The sequence below is a fragment of the Aspergillus brunneoviolaceus genome (assembly GCF_003184695.1).
Source record: "Aspergillus brunneoviolaceus CBS 621.78 unplaced genomic scaffold BO95scaffold_44, whole genome shotgun sequence".
Taxonomy (NCBI): Eukaryota; Fungi; Ascomycota; class Eurotiomycetes; order Eurotiales; family Aspergillaceae; genus Aspergillus; species Aspergillus brunneoviolaceus.
In genome coordinates this window covers 282,195-301,617 of record NW_020290774.1, presented here as the reverse complement: position 1 = coordinate 301,617, position 19,423 = coordinate 282,195, and the positions used below count along the sequence as shown (strand labels likewise).

Below are 19,423 nucleotides of genomic sequence, written 5' to 3'. Positions count from 1 at the left end.
AAGAACAGGGCGAGCAGCTGTGGTTGAAAGTTCAGGGTTGAACAGGACCCTACTCTTGACACGCATGCTGTGAGTAGAGACTTTTAGTACCGTATATCACGGAATACAGACACTGAAAGGTACTTGGTCATCGCCAAGGCAGTGGAGCAGGGGCCCACAAACTCGAATAAACAAGCGGACTGGTTGCCTTTGCCCGTGGCACTGTGAGAGATAGGTTGTGTCCAAAGCGACCGAAGTCGCCCAAGCCTAAACTTCCCCCGCGCCGGCGGCGGGATGGCGATCATCGCGCAAGCCATCCAAGAAGGCCACCTGCGACTCGTTATTCCGCCCGCGCGTGGCATGCATATACGCCTTGAAGTTTCGCGACATCTGCACCACTTGGCGAATATGGCGGTCCGTGAGTTTGGGCACCGGGTCTTGACGTTCTTTTGCCTCGAAGCACGCGAGCGCGACGGCAGTTTGAAAGGCTAATCAACGCCCCTCAGCTGAGTTAGTCTCTGTCCATTGCTCGCAGAAGGGATGATACCAATGTCGCTCGGTGGGCTTGTCGCCCTCCGGACAGACTTACCGTTGCGAATCTCCCGCCCATTCCACTTCAAGTCTTTCAACTCCTGAGAGACACGGACGCATTCCTGTGCGGCATAACTGCAAAGGATCTCCGGGCCTCCGGACCGGTGATTGTCCTCGAGCTTGCGGAAGTGGTTCTCCCAGATGCGTTCGCGTGCCGCGTCGTCGAGCGGGTCGTAGCCGATTTGCACGTGGATGCGACTCATGAAAGCCTCGTCGAAGCGGCCCACGCGGTTGGTCGTGAGGAAAAGGATGCCTTGGAAATAATCGAGGACACGGAGGAAGACTACGGCCAGACGGAAGAGAACAGGCCAAGCAGCTCTGGTTAGCCTTGCAGCGTGGTTTTCTTCTTCTCCCTCCCTCGGAAAACTTCAGGGGACAGGGGGGATGGGGGGTCTCTTTGTATTTTTCCCTGCAATGTGACCTTCAACTCACTGGAAACGATGCTGTTCCTCCTCAGGTCGGACTGGGACCGGGTCTCCAAGTATACATCCGCCTCATCCAGAAGCACAATTGCGTTCCATCGGTTGGCGTCGCGGAAGAAGTTGAGCAATTTGGTTTCGAGGACTTCGGGCTCGTGCCCCAGGTCCGCGGCAGTGATACTCAGTAAGGGTCGGCCAGTATATTCTGCCACCGATTCTATAGGACTGTAATCAGGTTCTCCTCTTGGGATGGAGAGGGTTTGCCCGGGAATAGGGGCGAACCTGGGGCTTGACGTCTTGGAAAGGGGGAAGGCATACCTGCTGTGAGGGTTTTCCCCGTCCCCGGTGGCCCGTGAAGCAAGATGATCTGCCCTTCGCCTTTGCCGGCGATGAAGTCGGCGGTGAAGGGCAGTTGTGGGTAAGAGCCACCGAAGACCTCGCAGACAGCCCGGATCATCTGCTTGTTCGACTCTGGTTTCATGACCAGGGTGTCGATAACATTCTTGTTGTGAATTGGATCCTCCAGAAGCGAGACATCCAGTAGGTCTATGAACAGAACACGAAACGGTGTCAGAAATCGATAGCTTTCTCCAGAAGGCAAGGACAGATCCTTCGGCCGAGCACGGGGTTTTCCATATTTACATACCCCAAAGTCTATCGCGAAGGACAAAGGCATAGGCATGCGAGTGGCAGAGGAATAACTGATGCTCGGTGACCGGCTTGTCGGCATTGAGATCGATATCATCGTAGTCATCGAATGTGGTCCGCAGCGGAACGCCTGTCTGTCCGAGGCTGGTGGACTCGCAAGTCTTGCAGGGACAGCGGGGATGGCGCGTGCGCTCGCCAAGCTTCAGGACCAGTTCGTTCAACCCATATGCCTCCTCGGTTACCAATCTGCGATTGGCAGGAATATGGTGGTTACTAGTATGATCACTTCGTTTAATATCCGTCCATGGCCGACAGGTATGGTCCACCACTACCCGCGCTCGATTGAACTGTTGTTTTGATAGGTGTATATCAGTCAGACAGTGCACACAAGAGATACGAAGAACAGGGGGGAGGGGGCTGTCACTCACGCTTCGGATTCCTTGCAAGGTGCTGGGGCCCGTGAACTCCTGTAGGGTGGGTTTCTTCATGATCCGAACGTATCGCTGGCCCCGGGTGACGAGATTGCGGTACAGGGTGCCCGTGGGGTCGTCGGCAAAACGAACGGGGTGCACGGGCAGGGTTCGAATGTCCCGCTCCCCGTCAAAGACAGGGATATAGATGGTTCGTAGGGACCGCGTGAGATGCCGCCCATCGAAGGTTAGATTCCAGACGCGCACTTCACAGGGGCGAGCAAAGGTCCGGTGTTGTCCCTCGCCAAAGATACCCAGCTCCGAGCTGCGCGCGGCCTCGAAGGCTTCTACGATGTAAGCATTGAGCTTCCCGCCCTTATCCTGCACGTAGACTTCGCTTCCGGGTGGGAACAGTAGCCACAGACTCTTGAAGGTCGTCTTGGGGACGGAGTGGCGCCACAGTTCCTCCACCGCTTTGAGCCCAATCGAAGCCTGCGCGTACAGATAGCGGACCAGAATGTCGATGTGCTTGTCACAAAGAGCATTGAATTCCGGATTGTGACGGCGGCGGACGGCGGCATACGGAGAGGATGGGTCGGCGGTTTTGTAGGCCAGCAGCCGGTCTTTGTAGTGGTACAAGTCAGCGAAGGGGTAGACAAACACCCCGGTATCCAGGTTGGTCAAGATCTTGTCAGCGCCCGGCTCAACGGGGGTGTATTCTTCCGCAGGCACGCGGAATTCGATTATCGTGCGCAGGGCAGCCAGAAGCGCCGCGGAATGGATATACAGAATGGGATCTCCCGTCTCGAAGCGGCCAGTCATTAATGCTAACGCGCTTCGAAACACCTCGCGCTTCTCCTCCAGCACCGATTTCTTCGACCCGAGTTTCTCGTCTTCTTCCTCAATCACCGGCTCGTGCACCGAGGACTTGTTGGCCGTCACGACCACCTCCTGGGATGCGTTCATCCTCAGCATTGTTACACTGTAGATGATATCCGTCATCTGCTCGTCGCGGGTTACCTGACCCTCACTCCCCAGCACCGGCTTTGTCTCCTTGCTCTCTTTCTTCTCCTGCTTGTCCTCAGCACCCTGCAGCGTGCCCGGTTGCTTGGTGCGGGCTATGTTGACTTCGCGGAGGAGGGAGTAATTCAGTCGGAATTGGATGGTAAACTCGAGGCCAGGGACAACCAAGTGCTCCCAGTGGCTGGGAAGGATGTGCGAGCGATGCGGCTTCAGGACGATGAGAGCAAAATCGTCCGATGCCCTGGGCTCCGCGTCCAGTTCGTCGCTGCACCATTTCGGGAGATAGCAATCAATGAAGACCTCCTTCAGCAGTTCTTTGACCTCCTGCCACGTCCGGCAAATGGCGTAGGGAAAGGTCCATCTGGTGCCCAATGGGTCAATGAAGATGATGTCGGAGGAAGACTTGGAGTCATTCGACCGGTCATTGCGCCCGAACGTGTTCGTCATGCCACCGAGGATGGCTTTCTGTAGACCCTCCTGCTTGCTGTCCCCCGAGTTAAGCGCATCTTCTTGAGGGGTGCCAGCAGACACAGTTGGGCTCGTGGAGACGACCCGGGTGTATATGCTTGACCCGTCGATTTCCGGTTTCCAGGTCCTGGCATCTATTATTTCACTGCAAACTTCATTTTTTGCGGGACCAGCACTGCATGTTGAAGACATGGGGTCAATGCCCCCGGAGTCAAGCGGTGCCTCAATGCTACCCATGCTAAAAGATCAATCAAAGGACTGCTTTGCCGGGGGAGGTGTTGGGACAAATCCACTGCATTCACCTTGCACGGGGAAGCGCGTTGAAGCGATTGGGATCAGGATTTGCTTTTCAAGCTGCTGACATGTGTCTATTTCACTCAAAGCAGTCTCGCTGGCCTCTCACATCGAAATGCTTGTGAGTCACATCGTCGTGCGTGACCGAGATAGTATCTCACTGCATAAGCGCCTTGTACCTTCAGATTCCTGCGGGGAGCCTAAGTAGGGCACGAACCGCCGACACTGCATACCGATAGTACTTACCGCGTAAGCGACCCGCTACCCCTCACGCTATCGGGCAAGCAATTGGTGAGCTTGGGTCTGACAGCCTTGTGCGGAGAAGTATGTCACACTCTACTCCTATACTCCGTGCTCTTGGCGCTTGCTGTCGGGCTCATTTCTTTTTGGTGGGGGAAGGCTAAGCACACGTAGGAAGCGCGACAGATGTCTTCTTCTTTCCCTCTTCTTGCACTCTGGCTTATTATGCTCGCACTTCTAAGCAATTGTGGAGATAGTGCGCTCCATTGCATTAGTTTTCTGCGAAGGCTCGCGGAATGGCAAAGTTTACCTGGATAATCAATCACTGGTCATTCTCCTCACATCGATCTTCCTCTCGATATACTCCCCCAGTGGTAGATGGTTGGAAGACAAGATGACAGATCGGAGTTCCAGCTTCCTTTCTGCCACCTCGGCCCACTCCTTCGTACAGCAACTGCAGCCAGATTCCGAGCTCGATAGCCAGACGAAGGCCTACCAGGAAACGCTCGACCACGAAGTGGAAGCAAGCGAAAAGAGGCGCTTGAATCGTATATATTATAATGTCCAGCCAGAGGAAGGGTACAGTGCAATTACATCTGAAACCCCTCTGGCGGAAAGGTACTGATCCTAGAACATAGTACGATTTATCACGGGGCCGAGATCGCTCGGAACACGTTACAAGCCAAGTGCGAGGAGTTCTTTGCCCTACAAAAATCGTCCGACTCATTGTCTCGTTCGTCGCCCGCGTCACGGTTTCGCCGTCATCATCGAAAGTCCGACTCGGCGCATTCGTGGATCGGGGCCGAGATCAAAGAAGCTGGGCTATACACGGCCGAAGACGTGAGAGGTCTGACCCTGCGGGCAGAGAAAAAATGGAAGGACGGGGCGGGGATTGTAGGTACCCTGAGTCTGCTTTCCTTTTTGTCTTTTTTTTTTTTTTCTTTTCTTTTCTGTCTGTCTTTACCTGCACATCCCAGACAGTAGAGCGGCAATGATGCCAGTGGCGGTGGCAGTAGCAAGGGACGAGAAAGAGGCTGACCCGCCAAATCAAGATCGCCCGGAACTTCAATACGATCTGTAACAGCCTAGACGCCCACAAAGGCATCTTTGATTGTTTCCCCAGCGCCACCAGCTATACCTCGGCGCTTTGTGGCGCTGTGTCGATGATCATCCAGGCTTCGGTCAACTACTCGACCATCGCGGAGCAGCTCTCCTCCCACATCACGACCCTGTCGGAGCGCATTCTAGTCTGCACCCGGTGGGTAGACGCCTTCCATGAGCCCGTCATGCAGGAACGCCTCGCCAGCATCTACGGAGCATTCTTCGACTTTTTCACCGAGGTGGCGGGTTGGTTTCTCAAGCCGTGGCACGCCCGGGTCCTGGACTCCTTCAACAGCCACTGTGCGCCCAAATACGAAGCCACCTTCTCGGCGATCAACCGCTCCCTGGATCTGATGACCGAGTATGGAGTGATTTTGATCGCGGATGGCGTCCTGAAGCTGTCCCAGTCGGCCGCCTATCTGCGAGAGGCGATGGCCAAATGGCGCGCCGAGTTCAAGGAGGTCGAGACGTACCGGCGGGAGGTGGGACAGTGCATGCACATCCTTTTGGAAACCAGCGAAACTCAGCAAAGTGGGTTCCATCCCTCAGCTAAACCCTCGCCTTACTGTATAGTATTGTCAAGTTAACGAATGTGTGCTTTCCTCTCTCGCCACAGTGCACTTGCGACAGATCGAGCAACAGTCCCGTCGTTACCAGTTGCCAACCGAAAGAAACCAGCTGCAACTGTTGCAGCAGCAGCAGCAGCAGCAGCAGGAGTCGCATTTTCTCCGAAGCAATTTTGACCGCCGTGATGATCAAGCCGAAAGGCAAGGGTGGCGAGGCAGGGGAGGAGAAGGAGGCCCAACATCCTCAACAACCCCCTTGATTCCCACGTTCACTTCTCACGCCGACGCGAAGCAATATTGTGCCCATTTTGAGGATTTCATCACCGCGGTGGGCGCGAGCGATGGGTTGGATCTCGTCTCCGATACCCACGTCATCCGGCTGGACCCCCTGCTGGTCCGCCGCCTGGGGGCCTGGCTGCAACCTCATGCGGACCATGGTGTGATGATAGATAGTTCTTTGGGCAGCCCTCGGACCCTCTGGATCAACAGTCCATACCAGCGGGGCACCACCCATGGCGCGCAGCTGGCCGCGATCAAGGTTCTTCAGGTCGCTATCTGCGCCCAGGCACCGTTCATATCCCACTTTTGCCATCGCCCACACTGGACCCCGGTCCCGAACTTTGTCGGCACGGCGAGGGATGCGGGCCTTCTCGCGCTGGTCTATAGCCTGATCCTGCAGCTCCTGCAGTACCGACCACCAGGGCAAATTCTTCTACCCACGGATGACCTAGCATCTCTGGGTAGTCGGGATCGTCCGACGCAGATCGAGACCTGCTGGCGTCCGGCATTGGAGATCTTTCGCCTTCTTCTGGCGGGGAGCTCGTCAGTGTTGGGATATTGTATCATTTCCGGCTGGACGGAGCTCGAGGAGGAACAGAGTGCGGCGGATGGTGCCTCGGATCTGTGCAAGGAATTTCTGGACGTGCTGTTCAACCACGCAGCCCCCTCTCTGCGGGTCTTGCTCACGACTTCCGGCCAGTCGCGAATCCTGGATGAGTATGTGGGCTTAGAAGGAAGGGTCCGGACCGAGCAAACCGCTCAACAGATGGCACGGAATGGGCGAATAGGGTTGCTGTTCTGAGTGCGTCGGACGCTCACTCCATCACGGAGCCGACATGATGCTCTCCACCCGAACAGGCGTCATCCCCCTCAATAGGCGGCTGTCGACTCCGGAGATAGACACTGCATCAAAACTGGATTTCTGCTCTGTTGCTGGCCCTAAAAACCGGCGCTTGATGACCAAACTTCGAAAGTCTCGATCCCAATCACTCCATGCGCGATCTCGAGGACCACAGGCCAGGGGATTGTGGCACAGGAGCCGTGAAAATCATGACAGATGGCTCTAACAACGATTGACGGGCTCCTTGGCCCGTCAGGCATGCACCCATGGGTACCTCAGCAACACGTGGCCTTATGTGTGTACATAGTTCAGAGCGAAGGTCCGCAGGGCCTTCCTCTTCTTCTTTTTTCCCAGGAATGGAATTATTGCCTGGTCAGGAGTTTTTATCATCCTTTGTAGCCTCACAACGATGTTTGTTTTGACAAGCTGGATGCACAGCAGGGGTGTGGGCCAGAGACACAGGGGATGGAAAAAGAATACGATTTCTCTCAAAGTAAACTCTCCGTAATACACCAAGCATGTACTTGCGGATTTCAAATGTTTATCTTTTGGCCGTACTCGCGAGCGCTCTTGCGACGTGAAAGGCCATTTTCTTTTTACCGTACAACGAACGTGCTGCAGTGGCATTATATTGAAGGGGCCGGGGGGGGTCCTCCATCTCTGTGTTAATTTATATTTGAGCTTTGCTGACCTCACCATAATCGACCCCGGGGGTCAGTCAACAAACTTATTTTGAAAAGCACTGTTGTCTTTTTCTTTGCACGGAGATATGGTCATCGCATGTCCTTGTGTCTACTGACTTCGCGGTCTGGGGCAAGGCACCTTTGAGATCATTAGCTGGAATGACTATGCTGAGTCTCATTATATTGGCCCACTCGATAATGGCTCCTACGGCGCCTTCGCAGTGGGCCGAGCTCCCTACAACTATGTTGTGAATATGCGGCACGATGGCTGGAGGAAAGTCCTTCCATATATGATTAACACATATAAATTAATGGTCGAAGTTCTGTTAGTGAAGAGAAGATCGTAGCGTGGTTCCGCACCTCGCTATCAGATGATTGCGAATGGCCAGTGAACTACTGGAAATGCTGCTTCGCAGTTGCAAGAGGAATTTCTGCCTGATGAGGTTGCGCAGGACCGTGTGTTCTTTATCGTGCTGCTTGCCTCACAAGCAGAAGTAATCATACATTATAATGCATCGACGGATGTGATCGAAGCTGACTGGGACTTCTTACCCCCTTTCCCGGAGGGATCCGGGGGTGTTGGTCTGTCTCTATCATGGAAGTGTCCCTTTGAAGCATGCGCAGAGAGTCACAATTGAACTTGTACGTGACGCTACCACTTTCCTCACTCTAACTCCAGTACAAAGCATATCGGCGGATAATTGCGTCAATGATCTCACCGACTGGAATAGCTATGTGGCTGTTAGTGTGAAAATATTGAAGTGACGGAGGAATATGCTGCTTTCATCTCAGTCAGATGATCTGCACAGCTGACTACAGTGTTGGTGACTTTGACGAGCTTTGCCGCTTCACATGCTCTCGAGGGTACGTACGTGATCTTGGTGCCATGCCACCGTCTTGTGTATTGAAACTGACTGATTACTAGTGTCTAGTTGGAGCCTCTGTTTGTACTAATCCAAGCGTGTTGATCAATTTGCCCAATGCAACAGGAGAGGTGGGATATCCTGCCAATGGGGATGCAAATTGGTCTGGCCTCTGCACTTTCGCATGCAACCTCGGGTTCTGCCTTAGCGAATACTGCCCAAAAAGTGTACAGTCTCAATATCTACCCAGTGTCACGCTTTTATACTTTTAGCGTGTGTGTCTGGCATAGGCAACGGCAGTTTCTCCGGGCTCTGCAGCCATGCCTGCAATTTTGGGTTTTGCCCCGAGAACCACTATTTCTGCACTGAAACGGGACCCTCCATTGTAAACGATACCGGGGTCTCTTTGATTGGCCATGACTCCGACTTGTGCAGATGGTCCTGCAAGCGTGGATACTGTCCTGATACTGCCTGTGCACGCGCAGTGTTCCAGTTACCCTGACAATTCATGCAGTGCCGCCCAAAAGTCTACAATCGAGCTTGAGATGACCAATACGATCTCTCTGGCTTCCTTTGCTGCATCCGATTTCCAGTCCAGCCCATACTACGAAGCCTTCTTTCCTGCTAGTGTGCGGTCCAGCACGTTCACAGCGGACGCCGCCAACGTGCTCGCAAGGTCTTTTAAGAAGCCATGCAGTCAAATGGCGGACCGTATAAGCTGCAAATCACCTGCCATAACAAAGGCCTGTGCGTCATACCAGGGCAGGAACGGCACACCTGAGCATCATGAACAAGGCGGCCAACGCCGACTTCCGGCTTTATGTCACCGGGATATCCTCGTTTCTTCAACGACGAGACTACCACCTGCGATTATTTTTCTTTCCACTTTTTGTGGGGTAAGTACAATGGCGCCTGGGACCCACGCATCGTGTACTTGACCACCGCCATGAGGACGGAGATGAACGGTTTGGTGCAACAGATCAACTCGGTAAAATCAGCCGCAATCAGTGAGGCTAGCACTGTCTTGGGGAGTGCCGGCGTCGTGTATGTCGATGTCGAACCTTACTTCGAGGGACACAGGTTCTGCGAGGATGGTGTCAGAGAACCCGACTCCAGCCGCGATGCGACGTACTTCACTTCCTCAGCAATTGGAAGGACGTTATAATCGACAGTCAAGAGACAATAAGCTCTTCGTCTTTCTTCTCTCTATCGCCGCTGCAGTTTGCCACAAGATAGGCCACTAATTGGTGTCTGAATGACATTTGCATAAACCACTTCTGCCGAGATCGCTGCCGAGGTGGCGACCATCATTGCGGATGGGCTCACTCTCCCCGACGCGGCCACCTGCAACACCACCTTGGGTACTGACCCTGATCCTTACGCAGTAGCCATGTGCCGGTCTGCCCTCCGGATTGCGGGCGATCCAGGGGGTCAAGAGGCCTAGATCTTTGCCCAGGCTCAGCTCGACATCTCCGACAAGAATTATTCCAGCCAGGATATCAGTTTATGGGTGCCGGTGAAACAGATCAAAACTTTTCATCCCAGGAGTAATGGCATGTCCACATTCCGCGATGCTGTAGTGGCTGCACTGGTCTTCTAGCGGGATGTGCAGCGTAAAAGGAGAGCTGCGCAGGACAGACCTATTAGGACACACTATGGGTTCCCGTGGCATCGAGTTTCTTCGATGATATAACGTAATCTTCTTTGCAAATAATATAAGAGCCTCCGTCCCCTCTTTATGCAACTCTGTAGAAATCAATACAAGTGTGATTGCAACTTTACTTCAACTGTCTGCAAGCAGGCGAAGATTTAAACCAACTTGATCATCGCCCTCATGTCTCACCGTGCTACGAGTACTCCATATGGAAAGTTGCCCTGCATTACCTCTGCACCCGGTAGAAACGGCAAACCAGTGTGTCTGCCATCGTCATATGCCCAAGCCCTGACGGCTATTTCACTGAGATACTCTGGGTCTAGTGCTTGCCAGACTCCCCTTAAAAACAAGGTTCGATGGAGGTGTCCTTGGACCTTATGACCTTCTTTTTATATACTAACTATAAAGACATAACAACCTTTTCGCCTAGAAACAAAGAAAAAAAAACAATATTATAAACAAGCTGTCTTCCCACCTAGAACATGCCTGCATTGGGCAACTTCAAAGGCGCTCTTAGTTACTGAAGTAAGAAGCAAAGTCAGAAGGAAGGGTGCCGACCTGGTATAAATAATAGTCCCTAATTTCCCCTAACCAGTCACCTGAAATCCAAGCCGGATTCACATTCCTAGACGCTATTCTCGGTGGTATGTACTAGCAATAACTAACGTCGACAAGTAAGCGTAGTGCTACAAAAGTAGTTATCCACTTTGCGCGTGTGGTTCAGGAGGATCATTGCAACATGCCAAAATAAAATCTTTTGTTCTGCACTGAACCTGAGACAACTTCAGTCTCACAGCTGATGTATTTCTATCAAAGAACCCACTCTCTAACTGCTTCAGTCTAGGCTAACAATGCTCTCGAGTAACCGGAATTGTAGTCTGTTTAGTACCGTGAGATCTACGCCTATACTGCCGGTTGGCTTAGTAACAAGTAGTCAAGTATACTAATATATCTTATTAGAATAATGACATCCATACTGTCAATCAGAAGCCCAGAGAAGCCCTCCGGATAATGATTTGAGGGCCCATAGTTCTGATGGAAATTCTTGATCAAACAGTTTTTATCAGCATCACTTGTGCAGACAACATCCTATACAATATCCAAGTAATACAGTATGTAGAATCATCTACCCTGATATAACTTGACTACATCGGTTATGAACAGGTAATATGATTCTATAGTGCTTTATACTGGTACGCATAGTACCAGTACGTTGTAGCAGGACTTTATGGCCCACAGTAGAATAATAGTTTAAGTTTAATAAACAGAAATACTAGGCTTCCTCCAATAGGAAAGCTAAAGAAAGTCTAGATCTGGAGTTTCTCATAAAGCTACTAGTAAGTTACTGATTGCTAGTTTAAATTATCTTGCACTTATTCTTTAATTCTTGACTACTGGACGAGCGATACAAAACTCTATTAATACCACTTACTATTTGTTCATTTAAATATCTTCTTAGGTAAGGTATTAGCTGAATAGACGAGGGGTATACTGTTACAGTGTTACCTTCGCCTTCTCAATTTTGATTATTCTGCCGGCAGATTTGTTTTTGCAGAGGGGCCGGCCACTATATCCTTCCGCAAAGTAACCTTATAACAGCATGACTCAAGCATAGACTGTTTTCTCTGCATTTTTGTATACCACCCAGTCCATTCACAGATCTACCATCAAGCCAAAATGGGCAAGTCCAATCTCGAGCTGGTCAAAGAATGCGACCGGTAATTGCCTTGCCCCTCCGACCCCTCCCCCTTCACTGTCCATCGGAATGCTTACTTACCCATGATCCCACCACGGTAGATTCCCGTACTACCAGGATGACCCCGCATTCTACACCGCGCACCTGGAGAACTACCACGTCTTCAAAGTCAGCGGCTGCGACGCCGTGCTGGGCTACATCCTCAACAGCGTGGTGCAGCGCTTCCCCTGGCCGGCCGAGTTCTGGGCGGTCAACTCCACGACGCGGACCGTCACCCTCGTGACCGGCGCCGATGCAACCCCGGCGCAGCGCAGCCGGCAAGTCGCGCAGACGCTCGCCGCGGCGGTGGAGCAAGGCACGTTCGAGATCCTGCGCGGCTGGCGCGACGAGCTGTACCCGATCTACGGGCCGGGGGGCGAGTTCCTGCTGGAGATGGAGCGGTCGGCCACCCCGCTCTTCGGGGTGGTCTCGTACGGCATCCACGCCACGTGCTACGTCGAGGACGACAGCGACGACGACGGCCGGGGGCTGCGGATCTGGGTGCCGCGGCGCTCGCGCACGAAGCAGACCTACCCGGGGATGCTGGACAACTCCGTGGCGGGCGGGATGAGCTCCCACGAGCGGCCGTTCGAGTGCCTCGTGCGCGAGGCGAGCGAGGAGGCCTCGCTGCCGGAGGCCGTGACGCGCGCGAACGCGCGCGCCGCCGGCTGCGTCACCTACTTCTACGTCCGGAGCTCCAAGGCCGGCGGCGAGACCGACCTGCTGCAGCCCGAGGTCGAGTACATCTACGACGTGCGGGTCGGCGCGGACGTGGTGCTGCAGCCTGGCGACTCCGAGGTCGAGCAGTTCCATCTACTCTCGGTCGACGAGACTCAGGCGGCCCTCGCGCGCGGCGAGTTCAAGCCCAACTGCGCGGTCGTCTTGATCGATTTCTTCATCCGCCACGGCATCCTAACCGCCGAGAACGAGCCGGATTTCTTGGAGATCCTGGCCCGGATACACCGGCGCTTGGAGTTTCCCACTGCCTCGCATGCGACGAACTAGAAGGAAAGAGGAGGCGGGACTGATAAAGGCATGTATGAGAGCGAAGAAGCAGCAGCAGCAGCAGCAGGGAATGTACACATCATGTCATAGAATTTAGTGGTTCTCTATTTCAATTATACCCAAATTTCACCAATCGAACGCCGGCGCTGCAATCGAAGGACCCCAATCAAATGCAATCAGACTTTTTTTTGGTCGCTTTCCCAAATACTAATCGGACTTCGAGCGCTTCTACAACCCATAGTAGCCTAGGGAATCAGAAAAACAAACGTCAAAGACGATTCTCGTCCTTTGCTGTCCTTATTTCTTAAGAAGAAGATAGACATAGTCGATCCGCAGGGGTGCCAGCTTCTTGTAGGGGCCCTCGAGGTAGAGCAACAATCCGCCAAAGGAGATGAAGACAGCCCTGGAGAGAAGAGAAAAAGATCCGAGGTTAGTCACAGTCACAACTTCCATGAGATGTCGATATAAAAGATCCCAATTCCCAAAAAAAAACACAAAGAACTTACATGTTTCCCGAAGTCGAGCCTTCCTCGAACCGGTAGACCTTGCCGTGGCAGACGTAATCGTAGTCGTTGGCCAGGGTCTGCTCGCCCATGCCGACCTCCTTCCAGCCCGCCTTGGCCCCGGAGTCGTCCTTGCCATCCAGCGACAGAGTCGACGCCAGCGCCATGTTGAGGGACTCGCCCACGACGCAGGGGTACAGCTCGGTGTTGACGTCGAGCGTGAAGGTCGTGAAGTTGTCCGAGGAGGTGCAGGTCAGGCGCGACACGCGGTCATATTTCTGCTGGTTGATCGCCGTGATGGTGAAGGTGTCCTCGAAGAGTAACGGGTCGGACATGGTGGGCAGGTTTCGTTGCACGCCGAGTTTTCTTCGAGTAGGGAATTGCGACCTTGGTCGTTGGTGTCAAAGGTGTGTAGAAGCTGGTCGATGAATGGACAAAGCGAGCGCGCGCGCGTGGAGGATGGAAAGATCCAGAGAGAAAGAAAGTGAGGAGTTCGCGCGGGAGAAACCCGACGGACAGCTTTTTTGGTAGTAGAACTTTTAGTGCCGCCGTCGTCCTCGCCGCCGCCGCCGCCGCCGCTTTTACAGTACCTTTCCGTGCATTGCCCCGCAGCATCTCAAAGCTTGAGGAAACAATTTCGTGCGCGCTTCAGCTGAGTTGCATTTACCACAACAACACCCTCAGTAATGTCTTTTCGAAAGAGGAATATTGGATTGTCGACTGGAGGCGATCGGACTGCGTCCGTCAATGCCTCTGCCGGGCTGCAGCAAGCGACGTCCACTGCTGCTGCTGCTGCTGCTCCAGAAACCACACCGGGCGTTCGCCCCTCCCCCGACGATGGGCGACCGACGACGTCGACGGGAACACCGTCGCTTGATAACATACTTGCTGGACATGGTGGGCTTCCTATTGGGAAGACGTTGCTAGTGGAAGAGAACGGGACGACGGACTTTGCGGGAGCTTTGCTACGATACTACGCAGCTGAGGGCGTGGTGCAGGACCACAGAGTCCATGTCGTCGGGATGCCGGAGCAGTGGGGAAGAAGTCTTCCGGGGCTTATTGGGCCAGCTGATGCTGTCGATGATAAGCAAGACAAGCGCAAGGGCGAGCGCATGAAGATCGCTTGGAGGTACGAGCGCCTGGGGGAATTTGGAGCAGGAATTGCAGGGTCAAGAGGTAATTCGATATATGTCCATGGCTGTGAATGAGGCGCATTGACAATTGATAGTGCCTACAGCTACTTCCGGGGACCAGAGTCAGCCGACTGCAGACGGAAGTCCGGACAAGCGACCTGCGTTCTGTCACGCCTTCGATTTGACCAAACGACTCACACACCCCTCCATCACCAATCTCAACTACATCCCGCTCACCCCGTCGAAAGAACCCTTGTTCACGACCATTCACAAACGCCTTGATGCTGCGATCGCTTCGAGCCCCCCAAACACTGTCCATCGCATCGTCATCCCATCTCTCCTGAACCCCACGATATACCCGTTCGAATCGAGCCAACCTGATAGCGTTTTGCCGTTCCTCCACTCCCTCCGAGCACTGCTCAACACGCCCGGGGTTCGAGCCACGGCGATGATCACAATCCCCTTGTCTCTGTTCCCTCGCGCGTCAGGCCTCGTCCGATGGATGGAACTCATCAGCGACGGAGTCATCGAGCTGTGTCCCTTCCCTCACTCTGCCGACGCGCTCGCCACCTCCGGCGCAGCCACGTCCCACGAGGAGCCTCCCCAAGGAATGTTGAAGACTCATCGGCTACCAGTCCTGCACGAGCGTGGTGGCGGGAGTGACCAGAACGTCGGCCAGGACTGGGCCTTCACATTGAGTCGGCGGAGGTTCGAGATCAAGCCCTTCAGTCTCCCCCCCGCCGAAGGCGACAAGGAGGGCCAGGACGGCGCGGTTTCCGGAAACATGCCGAAGAAAGCGGATCTAGAGTTCTGAAGTGTTCGGTGTTTGTTTGAATGCAGACGTCTTCGCGATCATTCCTCGTGTTCCGATCCTCGCATCATATCGTCCAGCTCGATCTGCTCGGACATGGCGGGCCCGGTGTTGACCATTGTGCGGAGATAGTGTCTACCGTACGAGTCGATGCCCGGTCCGGCGGGCGAGGCTGCGAAATACGATCGCAGGCGGCGGTTCCTCATGCAGGACGAAAGACCCAGCCATGCTTTACGGCCCCGTTAACAAATAATTCTGATGCAGCAGAGAAGTGGTGAAAGTGGACATACCTAGAAGCAACAGGAGGGGAGTGAAAAAAACGAAGAATAGAAGCAACAAGAAGCTCATTTTGACGCCTAATGATCCTCGTCGTTCGACAATCAATCACATCTCCTGGTCGCGGAAGAGCATCCATCGGCAAGGTGCCCAGTGTATGGTGGCCCGTGCTCGTTACTAATCACATATGGTCGGCTAACCGTAAGAGGAAAGGTCTCCATTGGGGCAGCTTCTTTAAGAGCTTCCATCCCACTAAATATTTTTTCCTCAATTCTTGCTCTTTCCGCCAGAGAACAACACGGTCTCTGCAACACTTTCGCAGTCTTTGTACTGCCAACGCATAGGATGCTTATGCGTTCTGAGTAGATGGTAAGCCTCACTTTGTTTTTTTTTCTATCCCCCCTTTGCATGATTATATGAACTACTATAATCTGTCAATCCCCTGAAGCTCACAATAATCTCATTTAACGAGCATATGTGATTGAGAAACGTATTGAAAATGATTTGCAATGCCTATCCCGCTGTTGATCCTCTGCATCACTCCTTGAGTCTTCGAGCTAACAGCGCCTTAGTTACAACAGAGATTTACTTCCAAAATAAATTTTTTACCTTCCCAATGGAATCAGACCCTCCCCTCCCCGTCCCGATCTCGTATATCGCGGGTAGCTACTTTCTCTTCTCCATTGATGCCGTCACGTATCTGAGACGCGAGCACCACATCTGCGGCGTGCTCACCGGCACCCTGCCGCAGATCCCCCAGCAGAATGTGTTTCTGGGGTTGCCGCTGAAGCTGATGCCCGAGGAGGCGCGGCTGCTGGTGGACAACGGTGTAGCATGCATTGTAGACGAGGTAAAAGCCCAGCGCGAGGGCATGCGCGCCCTCCGCGAGGCCGACCGCCAGAAGTATCGCCGCGAGCTAGAATCCCAGGGCGCCCACGCCATGCGGCTGCAGACCAACCGCAAAGAGCAGCAGCGCGAGGAGGCGCTGAAGCGGGTAGAAGCGAAGAAGACGGCCGCTAAGAAGAAGGCTGCTGCTGCTGCTGCTGCTGCCGCCGCCGTGGGCGAGGGTGAGGGTGAGGATAATAGTGCTGCTACAGGGAGCGATGAGCCCGCAGCCCCAGATACTGCTCCAGCTCCAGCTGAAGATACCCTAATGGCTGCCACCACCACCTCGATACCATCCACATCCACGCCCACAACCACCACCATCGCCCCCTACGGCACAACAATGGGCATCACCCCCGCCACCTCCCACCCACCACTCCCGTACACACCCTCACCCTCCTCCTCAACCGTGCTCCCCCCGCCCACCGTGCCCCCCTCCTACCCGCTGTTCGCCCACCTCCACGCAGAGGGGTACTACCTCTCGCCCGGCCTGCGCTTCGGGTGCCAGTACCTGGCGTACCCCGGCGACCCGCTGCGGTTCCACTCGCACTTCCTGGTGGTCGGGGCCGACTGGGACGAGGAGCTGGATCTGATGGCGGTCGTGGCCGGCGGACGGCTGGGCACGGGCGTCAAGAAGGGGTTTCTGATCGGCGGGGCGGCGGATGAGTCTGGTCTGGGGGATGCGGGGAGTGTACGGACGTTCAGTGTGGAGTGGGCTGGGATGTGAACTCTTGGTACTGGTGTTGATATTGTGGAGGGTTTACGGTTCGAAACTGATATCTATTGATGTGGATGCTTATGGTGGTTTGGTTGCATGCGCCTGTTTCTTGTGAGGAATGGGGTTAGGCTCGAGCTTGTGCTGCGCTGCGCCGTTGTCTGTCTCGAGTTGATTAATCCTCCTGGTGATAGGTGATGGACTTCTTTCGTGGGTAGAGAGATGCGGTGCAGCGGGAACGCAGCCTAGCAGAAATGCATAGGGGCTGTTTTGCTATGCCGTTAGGGCGGCTGGGTTTGTCGTCTGCGGGTTGATCCTGCGCAGCTAAGAGCCGTCCCGTTTGCCCCATCTGGGGTGCTTAGGTGTCTGGCTGAGGTGCGTCTGGCTGAATTGAGATTGAGCTGAGTCGGCCGAGAGACAGGCCATGCTCGACCAAAGATAGTGCTTGATGTGAGCTACCATGAACATGAATTAACGAATTCATATATGATGCGAAGATAGATTCTGGTGTTGATTGATCTATTCAACAAGACCGACTTCCGTAGACCTTTGCGCACGCGCGTGTGCAACGTGCGTGTGCAACGTGCATTGTCAAGGGTCCTTGAGCCTCGTCGGAGTATAGCCCAATGTAAGGTATTGCACTGGAGTGCCTTGTCGCGTGAAGCCAGCCAGCACTTCTACGCCAGCCTAGTTGGCGGGGCGCAGTGCCTGCAGCCGGGGTTTGACTGCAGAAGCTCGAGACCTCCCTCTGTCGAGTTCACCGCTGCACGGAGACGCCGAAGCTAGCTCGTGGGCACAATCTCTGTAGCCATGCTTCTTCCACAGCCAAGAATCAACGAGTAAGCCAGCAGCAAGCCCGCCCTGCCTCAATGCTCCAGCATCTCCCAGCAACCGCAGCCACACTGCACAGGCATACAATCCTGATCCTTATACCCCGAGCACCACCAATAACCCCATAAATCCAAGCCCCCAGGACAGAAACCCAAGGGACAGTCCAAGGCCAAACCTCAAACATAATCCACATTCCTCCACTTGAACTTCTTATTCGCGCGATCGACCGGCCGATTCTGGAACTGGCTGCCATGCAACTCGAACACGAGCTTCTTCTGTTGCCGTTGCGCTTGGTCTTGCTCTTCACTCTCCCCAACCGCCTCCACGGCCCCAGCCCGATCCTTCCCCCCCGAAGCGAAAGGTAGAGGCAACTCAAACCGAAAGACCGTATGTTCCTTCGGAACCACTACCCAAACACCAAAAGTTAGCAAACCCCACCCCCAAACCCCAGAGAAACCAGACCAGAAGCAAAAAACTCACGCGTAACTCGATCCCCCTCCCCCACCACCGTAAACGCAAACATGCCATCCCTCACCACAATGCCCCGCAGCCCAACCCGACTCGCACACCGACTCCGCACCACCTCCACCTCGGCCCCATGATAATCACAGCTCACCAGCTTACTCCCATGCGAGCTCGGCGTAACCACACACCCCGTCTTGCTTCGCGGGTCCTTCAAATCGAGCACGGCGAGCATGTACTCCACCCACAGCGCGTTCAGGCCCTTAAAGGTGGCGTATTTGTATTCCCCTGCATTCGCACCATCACCCTTACCATCACCCTCTGGCTGATTCTGGTTCTGGTTCTTGGACTTGGACTTGGTCTTGGAATGCTTCGTCCGCGAACGGGAGGTAGAAGGCGCCCCGAACACCTCGGGGTGGGCGCGGCGCTCCCGCGCGGACAGGGGCCGGGGTTTCTGGTGGCGGAGGAAGTAGTCCTTGCGGCGGAGGCGGTGGAGGCGGCGGCGGTGGCGGTTGTCTTCCGGGGTCGGGGAGGTCGGGCGCACGTAGAGGGGTTTCTGTTTGACGCGCTCGGTGAAGAGGGTGGTGGCTGTGTCTGGGGAGTGGGCGCGGAGGAGGAGGGTGTGCGCTATGTGTTGTTTTTTGGGGGTGGTTGTCATTTTTGTTGCGGGTGGAGTGAGGGGTGTGGGGTTTGAATTTGGGGTGAAGTGTAGGAGATGAGAAGAGGAGGTGGATGGAGGATGATCGAGGGTCGAAGTGGAAGTGGAAGTGGAAGCGGAAGTTGTATGTCGATGTGAGGTGTGGTGAGGTGTGGTGGTGACGGTAGTTTGGAGAAAAATGTTGATCAGGCTTATCAGTCATCGAACTGATAAGATCGCTCGCTGCCTCGGTGCCTTGGTGCCTTGGGATGGCGGGTGTGGACGAATTGTTGGTCCCCGGTTTCCCATGCTCGCTGAGACTGGACTGTACATAAGTCTTTGTTTGTGGCATGGCTTCTGCTGGATATTGT

The 19,423-nt window shown here is 54.3% G+C and overlaps 9 protein-coding genes across 9 annotated transcripts; 5 read left to right on the top strand and 4 right to left on the bottom strand.

Annotated features, from left to right (window-relative positions):
- Positions 1-246: 246 nt before the first annotated feature.
- BO95DRAFT_366060 (ATP-binding protein) lies at positions 247-2,869 on the bottom strand (the record flags this gene model as incomplete). Its single annotated transcript, XM_025582728.1, has 6 exons — positions 247-467; positions 569-853; positions 1,003-1,206; positions 1,308-1,535; positions 1,636-1,984; positions 2,066-2,869. 6 exons carry the CDS (start codon positions 2,867-2,869, stop codon positions 247-249), a joined length of 2,091 nt encoding a protein of 696 aa, XP_025441028.1.
- A 1,597-nt stretch (positions 2,870-4,466) lies between these two features.
- BO95DRAFT_464993 (uncharacterized protein) lies at positions 4,467-6,820 on the top strand (the record flags this gene model as incomplete). The annotated part of the gene is made up of 4 exons (XM_025589104.1): positions 4,467-4,651; positions 4,711-4,966; positions 5,125-5,704; positions 5,790-6,820. The coding sequence occupies 4 exons, from the start codon at positions 4,467-4,469 to the stop codon at positions 6,818-6,820; spliced, it is 2,052 nt and encodes a 683-aa protein (XP_025441027.1).
- Positions 6,821-8,809: 1,989 nt separating this feature from the next.
- Positions 8,810-9,746, top strand: BO95DRAFT_174255 (uncharacterized protein). The gene has a single exon (XM_025580842.1). The coding sequence runs from the start codon at positions 8,822-8,824 to the stop codon at positions 9,341-9,343; it is 522 nt and encodes a 173-aa protein (XP_025441026.1). The 5' UTR covers positions 8,810-8,821; the 3' UTR covers positions 9,344-9,746.
- BO95DRAFT_515539 (thiamine pyrophosphokinase-related protein) lies at positions 9,352-12,799 on the top strand (the record flags this gene model as incomplete). The annotated part of the gene is made up of 2 exons (XM_025591762.1): positions 9,352-9,533; positions 11,857-12,799. 2 exons carry the CDS (start codon positions 9,352-9,354, stop codon positions 12,797-12,799), a joined length of 1,125 nt encoding a protein of 374 aa, XP_025441025.1.
- Positions 12,800-12,863: 64 nt separating this feature from the next.
- Positions 12,864-13,794, bottom strand: BO95DRAFT_392021 (DNA-directed RNA polymerase core subunit RPB8). The gene is made up of 2 exons (XM_025583636.1): positions 13,306-13,794; positions 12,864-13,202 (listed from the first exon to the last, which is right to left on the bottom strand). The coding sequence occupies exons 1-2, from the start codon at positions 13,635-13,637 to the stop codon at positions 13,097-13,099; spliced, it is 438 nt and encodes a 145-aa protein (XP_025441024.1). The 5' UTR covers positions 13,638-13,794; the 3' UTR covers positions 12,864-13,096.
- A 194-nt stretch (positions 13,795-13,988) lies between these two features.
- Positions 13,989-15,563, top strand: BO95DRAFT_499478 (elongator complex protein 4; the record flags this gene model as incomplete). Its single annotated transcript, XM_025590958.1, has 2 exons — positions 13,989-14,478; positions 14,540-15,563. The coding sequence occupies 2 exons, from the start codon at positions 13,989-13,991 to the stop codon at positions 15,247-15,249; spliced, it is 1,200 nt and encodes a 399-aa protein (XP_025441023.1). The 3' UTR covers positions 15,250-15,563.
- On the bottom strand, positions 14,799-15,654 carry BO95DRAFT_515536 (uncharacterized protein). The gene is made up of 2 exons (XM_025591761.1): positions 15,537-15,654; positions 14,799-15,475 (listed from the first exon to the last, which is right to left on the bottom strand). The coding sequence occupies exons 1-2, from the start codon at positions 15,592-15,594 to the stop codon at positions 15,288-15,290; spliced, it is 246 nt and encodes an 81-aa protein (XP_025441022.1). The 5' UTR covers positions 15,595-15,654; the 3' UTR covers positions 14,799-15,287.
- Positions 15,655-16,138: 484 nt separating this feature from the next.
- BO95DRAFT_365896 (tRNA splicing endonuclease subunit SEN34) lies at positions 16,139-17,134 on the top strand (the record flags this gene model as incomplete). The annotated part of the gene is made up of 2 exons (XM_025582719.1): positions 16,139-16,579; positions 16,631-17,134. The coding sequence occupies 2 exons, from the start codon at positions 16,139-16,141 to the stop codon at positions 17,132-17,134; spliced, it is 945 nt and encodes a 314-aa protein (XP_025441021.1).
- Positions 17,135-18,129: 995 nt separating this feature from the next.
- BO95DRAFT_464987 (RNase P/RNase MRP complex subunit) lies at positions 18,130-19,073 on the bottom strand (the record flags this gene model as incomplete). Its single annotated transcript, XM_025589103.1, has 2 exons — positions 18,130-18,359; positions 18,434-19,073. The coding sequence occupies 2 exons, from the start codon at positions 19,071-19,073 to the stop codon at positions 18,130-18,132; spliced, it is 870 nt and encodes a 289-aa protein (XP_025441020.1).
- Between the last annotated feature and the right edge of the window lie 350 nt (positions 19,074-19,423).

Coding starts and splice junctions, on each gene's coding strand:
- BO95DRAFT_392021 (XM_025583636.1), bottom strand. CDS start 13,637: ATGTCCGACCCGTTACTCTTCGAGGACACCTTCACCATCACGGCGATC. Junction 13,203..13,305: donor GGCTCGACTTCGGGAAACAT/GTAAGTTCTTTG, acceptor TCTTCTCTCCAG/GGCTGTCTTCATCTCCTTTG.
- BO95DRAFT_515536 (XM_025591761.1), bottom strand. CDS start 15,594: ATGAGCTTCTTGTTGCTTCTATTCTTCGTTTTTTTCACTCCCCTCCTG. Junction 15,476..15,536: donor TCCCCTCCTGTTGCTTCTAG/GTATGTCCACTT, acceptor GGGGCCGTAAAG/CATGGCTGGGTCTTTCGTCC.
- BO95DRAFT_174255 (XM_025580842.1), top strand. CDS start 8,822: ATGACTCCGACTTGTGCAGATGGTCCTGCAAGCGTGGATACTGTCCTG.